Source organism: Salarias fasciatus, chromosome 11 (genome assembly GCF_902148845.1).
Source record: "Salarias fasciatus chromosome 11, fSalaFa1.1, whole genome shotgun sequence".
Lineage (NCBI taxonomy): Eukaryota > Metazoa > Chordata > Actinopteri > Blenniiformes > Blenniidae > Salarias > Salarias fasciatus.
Window position 1 is genome coordinate 19,598,925 of NC_043755.1, and position 10,966 is coordinate 19,609,890.

The following is a 10,966-nucleotide window of genomic DNA, read 5'->3' on the forward strand; positions in this document are numbered from 1 at the left end:
CAGCTATCTGCGACTGATTCATGTCACAGCCCGAGATGAGGCAGTTTCTTCAGCCGGCGTCGGTAATAGATCAGCAGTGTCGGAGTCCTTTAGATGTGAGATCAACAGACACACACACACTTCATGCTTGAGACCGTCTGGAGCAATAACACACCGTTAAACTGGGAGCTAGAATGATCGTCTTTTTATTCTAAACAAAGAACAATACAAAATACAAAAACAGCCCATTGAACAGCAAAAGCAGAGGAAAGCAGCCTGGAGGCAGAACCGTGCGGAAATACGTCAGGTTGTTGAGTTTTGAGTTGAACGTCACAAAAGCTTGTGTTCGTGCTGCAACCTGTGCACGCTGTGCAGAACACAATCGGCAATTTGTCCAAAATGGAAACACATTTCAAGAACAAGGGAGAAATCAATGACAGGTTCTTGTTAAAAACTTTCCATTTGTGTTTTAATCTCCACGATTTTCTCACTCGTTCCACTTTGGCGATCGTGGCAGCAAACACACCGATGAAAACAAAAAAAAGGATCAATATGGGCTTTTTTTTCTTAAAATCCGTTTGCTGGCACATATTTGAAAACACAATACTGAATGAATTTCACATTGCAATACACAGTCAATTTTAAGCAACTTTACGCTATGAACACGTTACGTTTACTGGATTCACTGAGTGCCCTGCAATTTACTCACACATAATTCAAAGAAACGGCAGAACGTCCTTCCTTTAATAGCAGGGTGAGCTATATACACATTGTGGATTGGCCCCAATTCAAGTATGGCACTTTGTTGGAATCTATTTACACATTCCATCATTACTCGGTGGGTTTTGCTGACCGGATAAATCAGAGAAAAGTGCTGCATTCTGCAGTCGCGGGCAACAGCAGTGAGTTACTGCCACGGCATTTAATCTGACCCTTTAATATCCGGCGTCTCCGTCGTCACATCAGAGGGAACACATTTCTTCCTCGTTATGATGCACTGGCCACTGACCTTCACAGGCTCTCCACACCGGTCAGCGTCGGTGACCGACACGGCGCACCGCTCTGACGTTTCTGTCACCACCAAGATCAAAATCCCTGCAGAGATCATCATGGAGTCCAGGCGCTTTCAAATCCACACGGCAGGTGCGAGCGTGTGTCTGGAAAATCGCTAACTTTTCCGTGTTGGGACCTTTCTGAAAGGTCATGTAATTCCATGTCGCCGTTCTCCCTCGAGTGGCGAGATTAAAATGTCGCGGTTGGGTGTGTTTGGTTACGTTCGGATTACATGGCTCGTGGAGTGGAGATGTGTGGTGAAAGAGAGTTTTGCTCCATCTGTAAAAGCTGGCTGCGCCACAGCCACTAAAATGGACGTCTGGGTGCTAAAGTGAAGTGAAATACTGACTGTGTTAGAAAATCTACTTGATTAGAAGATGAAAAACCGCTGATGGATTGTATTGTTTTGACAATGGACCCATTCGCAACAGAGCAGACTCAAGTTCATCCCAATGAACAAATTAAAAAAATAATCACTTCATTTATTCTCTATTTTCCTCATGTTTGAAATGCTTTCCCTTTTCATTTAATAATTATGCTTCTTGAGACAAAAAAAAGTGGTTATAGCATAAATATCATTTTGACACATTTAGAAAAAGACAAAACGGCACTGGGGTCGTCTGCATTTCCTCACCCTTAGTAGCTTGTTTCATTCATCTATACATGTTCTGTATCAACAGAACAGTTCCCATGAGGGTGGGATCTGTTCCTGCGGACGAAGGCAAAGTACCCCGACAAAGGATCACCAGTCCATCAAAAGGTCCAATAGTCTCTCACACACACACACACACACACACACACACACACACACACACACACACACACACACACACACACACACACACACCATAGTACACACACATATCTTGGGATTAATAGTCATCAATTCACCTGAAACATACGTCTTTGGACTGTGAAAATCCACATATGCAAACGGGGAACGTGCAGACTGTGAAGTGACAGTGCAAACCACTACACCAGCAGGCGGCCCGAGCAGGACGACCCCAGTAGGCCTGACCTTGACCTTAAAGTCGAGGCTCCATAAGAATTCTGAACACCCAGTGTGTGACTTTCACGACAAGTAATTGACACATTATGATACTTGAGGATGAATGGGTTTCTCATGATTAACACTCTGGCCTCACTGAAAAGATCCCAGGTTTGATTTCAGGCTCAGGATGTTTTCTGTGTAGAGTTTACATTGAAGTGTTTTCTCCCTTTGGACAGTCTGGCTTCGTCCACCAAACCACAGAAAACCTGTCTTGGGTTCCAGTTCATATAATTTTGACATGAAAGTGGACAGATGGACTGGCTAACATGAGAGAGATTACCGGCAAATCACCATCGATTTCTTAATCGCAGCAGATCATTACTTGGATGCAGTATGGATTTGTATTTCTGCATTTACAGTTATGTTCTTATAATCTGAAACTCAAGCAATCAAAAGTGTTTCAAAGGGAAACCAATCTGTTCAATGATTCAGCAAAAAGTTCAGTGTTACTTTTACATTATGCTTTTTTTGCTAAATTGATATCACATTTTGCAGGCTGTATTTGTGCTATTAAATTACATGAAAGCCATGCTTGCATCGCAGTCAGGAAATTTGTTTATATTGTTTCCACTTGATTTGGAACATGCAAGTTTGTCACGGTTCATTCATATGTTCAACTCATGTATCGTCGCTGCACCCTTTGTCACCTTTGTGAAACAGTTTCATATAAAGAAAAAGGGTTCTTTATACCATTCCGTGCCAACATGTGCTTGAAGAAGCTACATTATATATATATATATATATATATATATATATATATATATATATATATATATATATATATATATATATATATATATATATCAAGCACAATTCTTTAATTCGTTGCCCAAAGTCTGCCTCCTGGGAGAGCAAAAACCTGACCCTGTGCCTTCTAAATGCACCTCTGTGCTCGCCAACAGCAGTTCCTAATTGTGTTTCTCTGCAGAGACCGGGGATTAAAAGCTTTTCGTTGTAAACCTGCATGGCTGAAAGTGTCACTGTAAAAATTGTGAGTCTGAAGAAATTCTTGAATTGCCAGACAGCCAAACAGAGAGGCGGGGTGTCTCGGTATGAATTGTCAGAGAATATTTCCTAAAAAATGTTTCATACATCAGGAGCATCTACGATGTCCACTACTGAGACTTCCTGTTGCTGTTTGCTTTGTATTGTATGATTCAGGGCTGTATTCAGTTTGAAGTGGAGAGGAAGGTGAGGAGACGGTCTGCTTCAACCCAACCATTCATGCAACTTCACGGTGAAAACTGACAAACTGCCATCATGCGGGTTTATCTTGTGCAGCTTTAGGTGGCAGTCACACAGGAGACGTCTCTGCTGTTAGATGCATCATATTCTGCAATGCCATTGATATTTTGTTTTTCAGACATGCCACAGGCAGAGATTCTCCCTGCTGAGTTTGAGCATTGATGCTGCACAGATGTGGCGGGAAAATGTGTTTTTGTACAATTCATAATTCCTCCATTCACTTATATTTTTTTTACAAAATGCTAAGAATCCTACAAGCTCATCTTGTTGCATCCTGTTTAGCTTTTGGCAAACGTTCTTGTCGGGTAAAAACATTTACAAGAGTAAACACTTTGGAGGATTGAAACAGAAAGTGGCTGCGCTCTTTAATTAAAACCTCACTGAACCCAGACTGTAGCTGTCAGGATGTGAGCTCGACTCGACAGTCAGGCTTTGACATCTCTGGCCAACAGGGACGGCGTCTCATGTGGGGTCTTCTTGGCGCTGGGCAGCATGCCGGCGTGGAGATACTGATCGGAGGGAGTGTGTAAATCATCCATTTCCGTGGTGAAGTGGTCCGGGCTCTCGCCGTTGGACGTCTCCTTGATGACGCTGTAGGTGAGCGCCACGCTGTAGGACGTGGGTTTCTCCGTGCGCTGGGGACCGCAGTGGCACAGCTTCTTGAAGGCGGCGCGGAACTTCTGCGACATGGCGTTGTAGATGACGGGGTTGATGGCGCTGTTGAGGTAAATGCAGAGGCGGCAGAAGAGCAGGAACCAGGTGTCCAGGTAGGCTTTGTCCAGGAAGGAGTTGACCACCACCAGGGTCCGGTAGGGCATCCAGAGCAAGGCGAAGAGGATCACCACCACGGCGAGCATCTTTGTTACCTGGTGAAATGAGAAACGCTGTCACACACGGCAGGGTTTAAACTTCAGGTCTGCAGCACCGAGCAGCTCACTTCAAATCCTGTTTACCACCTGTGGCTCACATAATAAGATTGTAAATGGCATTAATAATGGCTCTTTTATGGCCCCAGTAACACATGGCAGTGAGTCTGCATGGTAAACGTGGAAGATGCAATCAGATCGCATCTTGTCATTTACATCAGCGTCTTTCTGGTGGGAAAATATCTTTAATCAATCAGACATCTCAGAACTTACACCTTGTTTTAGACAAAGGTGAGATTTTCTTGTGTTTAGGGAAGCCAATCGAATCGTCTGTGACCTCTAAACACCTCGTTTAGTAGAAGCCTCACAGGCTTCACAGGTGATTTGAACCAATAACTTTGTAATTTTATCACAATGATGTCAACTAGAGAGTTTGAAGAACTCGGGACGAAGCTTTTCCTGCTACTGCCTCTTCCAGGCATTCAGCTTGAGGAAGAGGAGTTGTCTGTTCTTAGGAAGTAGTCATCGAAATACATGCATCTGGTCATCAAATGTATTATTATTTTGGAAAAAGGAGCCATAAATATGTTCAGGAGTATTAAAGATAAGAAGGAACTGTTATTGTGGGCAAATGCAGACCACAGCTGAATGCCAAAATGCCAGACAATCCAGTTTTTTTCTAAAACAGTAACCATTAGTTCCACTATGAGGTGATATATCGGTAGCTCGAGTGTTTCTGTTTTCTTTAGGATGTCGCTGCTCCGGGGATTTCACGGTGTTACAGTGTGATGCAGAATGCACCTGGAGACACACGTGTCAAATTGAACAAGGATTCAAGGAATGAAACCTCAGGGACCCGTGACAGGTGCACAATGAATGTACACAGTGGTACACACACTTAACCAAACTACAGAAGATTAAAAGATTGTATTTGATTGTTTTGGTAAATTCAAAATTGATATTTGGCCCTGCACTGCACTTAGAAATAAAAAGGCAGTGCTGAAATAAGAATCAAAAAGTCTTAAAGTAATTATTTTATTGACAAAATCCTGTCCATTAACTGTAAACTAGATAGAAAAAACACAGAAGATCAACAAATCGATATGAATATGACACCTTCGCTCACTTTTGGGTTGTTTTTCAAAGGGGTTTTACAGTCAGCAGTCCTCCTTTATCTCCACAGGGATGTATTCATGATCACAGGGGATGGCAGTAGCAACATCTTTCAGAAAAGATACAGTTTCTGGCTTGTAGGAGACTCAGACGAACATCCACATCATGTCTATTGTGAGTCTGAAAGGGATTTCTTTTCTGACTTGTTGCTGTTTTTAAGAGAGTCTTAAAGTTGATGGCAACCATTTTTTCCATTATTCTGTGATAAGAATGGCTTTAAACTCTGTGTGTGTGTGTGTGTGTGTGTGTGTGTGTGTGTATTCCTCATTATAACACAGTGACACAACCTTGACGTTGTACACATGAACACCTCACTCAGACATAGCATTTCCAGCAACTCATAAATCTCCTCAGCTAATACCAGACACATCAACAGCGAAGGTTAAACAACATGGAACAACTGCGGGTGAAAATTTTGTCTTGGACAAAGATGCACAATGGTGTTTTTCTCCTTTTTCAACTAATTTTTTCACGTTTTTTTTTTTTGTTAATATTAGCATCTTGATAGGCCAGTATAATAAAGATCATCTCCTGTTTAAGCCATCGCTTCTCTTTTAAAGACATCCTGGGGCATGTGCTTCAAAAAGACAGCCCACTGATCTCATGGTGAAGGCATCAAACTTTTTAGTAAATCTGTTCGCTGCTTTGTTGCAGATTAAAAAGGGCCACAAGCAAATCAAGACGTGGGCTGACCTTTTCAGATAGAGCTTGAGTGCCTTTGTGCTATCTTATTTAGTAAAAAAAAAAGCTTCAGTGTGGAGTCAAAGAATACACATTAAACAGCTAACAGCATGCATGAGGCTCAGCAAAGGTCGGTATTGGACATTTTTATGTAAAGACAGAGGGTAAATATGCAAGAGTAGCATGAAAGTGCTTTATATATCAGTCTTTATAAAATGCATTGTAAGAGCATAAAGGCGGGCTGGGTGGATGTTAATATCTTCATCTTTAACCCTTCTAGACGTTTGGATGTGTAGGCAAAGAAACTTCAGTTTCAGTTCATATGTTTGCCATCGACACTGGCATGATTTGTAATGCAAGTTCAAACAAACATCCAGTTTCAGTTCTCAAAAGACACATATAACAAAATCAGGTGCTGCTGAATAATTCCGACTCTCTATGCACAACTTAACAAAGCATGGATCTGTTAGTATAATTAGCAGGTAGAAATCGGGATGTGAGACTCGTGGCTGAGTGAGCCGTATCCATATTTATGTTGTGTTGTGTCGGCTGCATCGAGGTGAGTCTAATTGAATTTGATAAGGCCCCTGTGAGTGAAATGCTTAATTCTGGATCGTCATTTCTCCCTGACCTTTAGCTAACTCGGTGAGGTTTGGAGGAGACGACCTGTCGCTCGCGTTTGCTGTGAGCCGCTAACGCCGACCGCCGAAACCACATGTGACAGCGTGTTTGCAGGAGGGGCGTTCGAACACCGGCCACACCGGAGGAAAAGAGCAAAGCCTGTTTGAGTTGGAGTTAACTGATTTGACTATTCAATAGAGCATGGCGCACCCTCAGGGCAGCACCCCCTCCCTCCTGTTCCAGGAAGGCCTGTTCCCCTTAATCTGATCAACAAATGTCTCCCTGTGCCTTTCTTACCTGGGAGTGTGTGTGAGATCTGTTTGTTTTTACCAGAAGAAGGTGTAACTGTGATCGAGAAGTGTGTTTCACTGTCATGAAATAGTGAGTAAGGTTTAAAAAAAAAAAAATAAGATCCCTTCTATGAGCAGATCTGGTAAACAGTCTGTTGCTTTTCTGTTGAAAGCTCCTGCTTTTGTAGGATTATGAGAGTGTGGGTGTCCCGACAAATTCGTCTGTCATGTTTTGAGGAATCAGCGATTGTCAAAGGGATCCACGGGATTCTTCTCCAGCCAATCCTGAAGAGACTCCAGGGAAAAAACAGTTCTGAACCACAACTGAAAGCCATAAAGAAACCGCTCACCAGCATGGACTCATATTAAAGGACAGTAACTCCATGACTTTTCCCTTTTTGTCACTAATTTTCAGTAATCTAAAGTCTACACTTCTGTTTATTTTGCCTGAAACCACAAACTAGCAGACTTAAGACAGTGACTGAGAGGATCCTATAAGTATTCAGTAGACTGAATATCAAGCTTTCATTTAAAATGAACCCATTTAACGTTTCTGAAACAAAAATACAAAAATGATGCATTTTCATGTAAACAGGGACTGAAATCTAAGACCTGATCCCAGAGATGTGTTATGCAGCAGTGAAATACACCTTAAGTTAGTTTGACGCCATCAAAATTCTGTATCATGCAGCAGCTATAGCAGAGGTTTGGTTGGACTTTTCACTGCATTCTGCACCAGAAGGCTTCATTAACGTTGGCTTCAGGCTAAGACTGTATTCATTTTCAGGAGTCATAACAAGGAAAAACTCTAAAGTTTGAATTTAAAGGTTATCGTGGTGATATTTTACCGGTCTGACCCACTCAAGATGGAACTGGGCTGCATTTGGCCCCTGAACCAAAATGTGTTTGACCCAGGTCTGTATTTCAAAAGTCTCCAAAATGTTTCTTTTCTCCAGAGGTCAAGGTTCTTCCTTTCGGTCTTCGAGTTGTTAAGCTGTTACTTTCAAAAGTATTTTCTTTTGAAAACTGAAGAAAAAAAATCAAATCAAATAAAAGTAAACTGTGATGAAGGGGTTAATGTTGGAGCTCTTGGTCCTGAACTCTTTTCAACAGCTGGAAAAAAACATGTTTTATCACGTTGATGCTTCATGTGTTTCTCTGGAAGCTGAATGACTATAAAAGCAGAGTTTTTTCTGTTCCTGATGGTAGTTTAGAAACAGGACAAACTTTTCCCAAGACCAAGATAAACAATGTGTAGGTCTGTACAGCTTAATATTCATGAAATGATCTCATTGGAGATCAAATTCAAAGTAACATCCCAGATCAAAAGAGATTGTTGTGTTTTTGTTCAAGTTTTTTGGTTGAACTAATGAGTCACTAGAGGAAGGAAAAGTTTAACTCAGAGGTGTCAACAGTAATCAAAATTTCTAGTGAAGTATAACTAAAGTTACATTACTAAAATTACTCTCTATTAAAAGTTAAAGTAATAAAGTAGATATATAAAGTACTGTTTGTTACTTTTCAAGTGCATTTACCATATATTGTCAAAAACAGGAATTTTATATAATTTAACTGTATAAAAAAAGTCATCGACATTCAAAATACATTTCTAAAATTACAAATGTTATAGAGATTACACAACAGCACTTTATTTTTTACAAAAACAAAAGTTAAATTGGAATTTTCTTTAGAACTTCAAAAACTATGTAGCTCAGAAGGTTTGAAAAAGTAAAAGCTGTTGGGTCATGGTTTGAAGAGACAGGATGAGGTAAACTGTATTCATTAATACTTAAATCATTTCCATAAACACTTAATGACAGCAATGTTGATATTCTCAGGCTGTTACTTCAGCCTCTGTCTAGACCAGGGCTGCGGTATGTGGCTCTTCAGCACCTCAGCAGTGGCTCCAAGAGGTGTTCACAAAATTATACAAGAATAAACATTTATTATTCATTTTATTATTATGGGGAATCATTTTCAAAGGATTCCCTGTCTCTTTAAAAAGGTACCAAAAAAAAAAAAGAGGAAAAATATTAAAACCATAAGAAATAGGACAAAATTAATGATACAATTTGAAATCAGAATTTCTGAAAGAAAAAAATGGGATGACAAACAGGTAAACTGCTGAAAGGAGGTATAAAAACAGGACGAATGTCATTATGAATAGTAATGGAAACTTCACACATGCAGCACAAGATGTAGTTTTAGTACTTGCATCGAAAATATATAAGAAACTTAATGAGTTGTGTGTCTCATTTTAAAGGTTAACCATGTTTTTGCTGCTCCAGTTGAATTTGGCTTTCTGGGAAAAAAAAAAAAAATCACAAAATTGGCTTGAAAGCTGCAGACCTCTGGTCTGGACAGTAAGAAAATCAGCAGAATAGTGAATAATCGTCAATTGTTTTTGTGCTTGGAAGTAACAGGTCTTTAATATTCATAATGATTAATTTTTTAATTTTTTTTCTCCAGTGAATGAAAAGCTGTTCTGTCTTGATTTGATTAAAAAAAAAAGTGAAACACAAGCAGACTGATAAAGATTAGTAAAATGTGCTCGTGCTGATTATGGGAAATGTTGACTTTTACTGTACTTTTGACCTGTGGCGCAGCTGCATGCGTCGCGCGCTCTTCACACACCTTTAATGGCAGCGATAATGAACAGACCGGGGAGGGGAGGGGAGGGGAGGGGGGCGCACCTGTCTGCGCGAGGCGGCCGTGGTGCTGCTGGAGGAGCTGGAGCCGATCGTCCTCCCCGCCTGGCCCGTCTCCTTCTTCCACTTCTTGGTGCTGTCCTTGGGGTCGGAGGGCAGCGGGTTGAGGAACAGGATCCTGGCGATCAGCCCGTACAGCACGGTGGCCAGCATGAGCGGCAGCACGTAGAACACGGCGAAGTCCGTGAAGTAGATGGGCAGGTAGTGGCTCCGGGACACCTTGTAGGCGCAGCTGAGCAGCACCACGTTGTCGTACACCAACTTCTTGGTGTCGGACAGGAAGAGCCACATGACGCAGTAGACGGACGTGAGCGCCCACACCAGCATGATGATCCTCTTGGCGCGCGATAAAGTGCACAGGAACTGCGCTTTGATGGGGTGGCAGATGGCGATGTAGCGCTCCACCGTGAAGGCGGTGATGGAGCACGAGGACGCGTTGATCCCCAGGTACTGGAAGTAGGTGATGCCCAGGCAGCCCGCGTAGCCGTACACCCACTGGCCGTGCAGCGCGTCGGTGATGTTGGGCAGCCCGGCGGCGGTCAGCACCATCAGGTCGGCGGCCGCCAGGCTCACCAGGTAACAGTTGGTGGGGGTCCGCATGTGTTTGGTGGTCAGCACCACCAGGATGACCATGACGTTCCCCACGATCCCCACCCCGCATATGAGGGACACCAGGAAAATGCTGACCACCTTGTACTCAACCGTGTAGTCGGTCCAGACGCCCAGGGTCTGGTTCCCGTGCGCCGACGTGTCATTCTCCATAGTCAAGTTATCCATGGTGAGGTTCTCCATAGCAGGAGGCGGCTTTCAAGGCAATCACACCGGCACAAAATCACTAAACCATTGCTATAATCTGAAAGTCTCCCACTATAAATCCTCCAAAAACTTCATTCCATCCGCATGTAATCCAAAGTGTCTCTCCATGAAATCCAAGCCATTGAACGAAACTCCACTTTGTTTTCCCGGCTGAAGTTGGCAGAGAGGGGGAGAGGTGTTGCATGCAGCCCTGCTCCAGTCTCTCTGCTCACACAGTCATGACCGAGCGCCTCCCGCAGAGCCTCCTGCTCCTCAGAGCCTCTTGCGCGCACTGAAGTCACAGCCTGACGCACCGCAGCCAATAACTTTCCTCCTCCTTTTCACTCCCATGGCATTGTACACGATTGGTCTAGAATATCTCGTTAAAAATGATTAGTAAACTCATCTTTGTGTGTTTGAAACACTTTTTTTTGTAATGAATGGAAATATTGACACAGCAGCACGCAACAAAGTGCTGCGTAAAAGCGCAAAAGAAAAGATGAA

At 42.4% G+C, this 10,966-nt stretch overlaps 1 protein-coding gene across 1 annotated transcript; it reads right to left on the minus strand.

The window, feature by feature from the left end:
• Positions 1 to 3,476: 3,476 nt before the first annotated feature.
• Positions 3,477 to 10,524, minus strand: trhra (thyrotropin-releasing hormone receptor a). Its single transcript, XM_030102476.1, has 2 exons — positions 9,653 to 10,524; positions 3,477 to 4,194 (listed from the first exon to the last, which is right to left on the minus strand). Exons 1-2 carry the CDS (start codon positions 10,457 to 10,459, stop codon positions 3,754 to 3,756), a joined length of 1,248 nt encoding a protein of 415 aa, XP_029958336.1. The 5' UTR covers positions 10,460 to 10,524; the 3' UTR covers positions 3,477 to 3,753.
• Between the last annotated feature and the right edge of the window lie 442 nt (positions 10,525 to 10,966).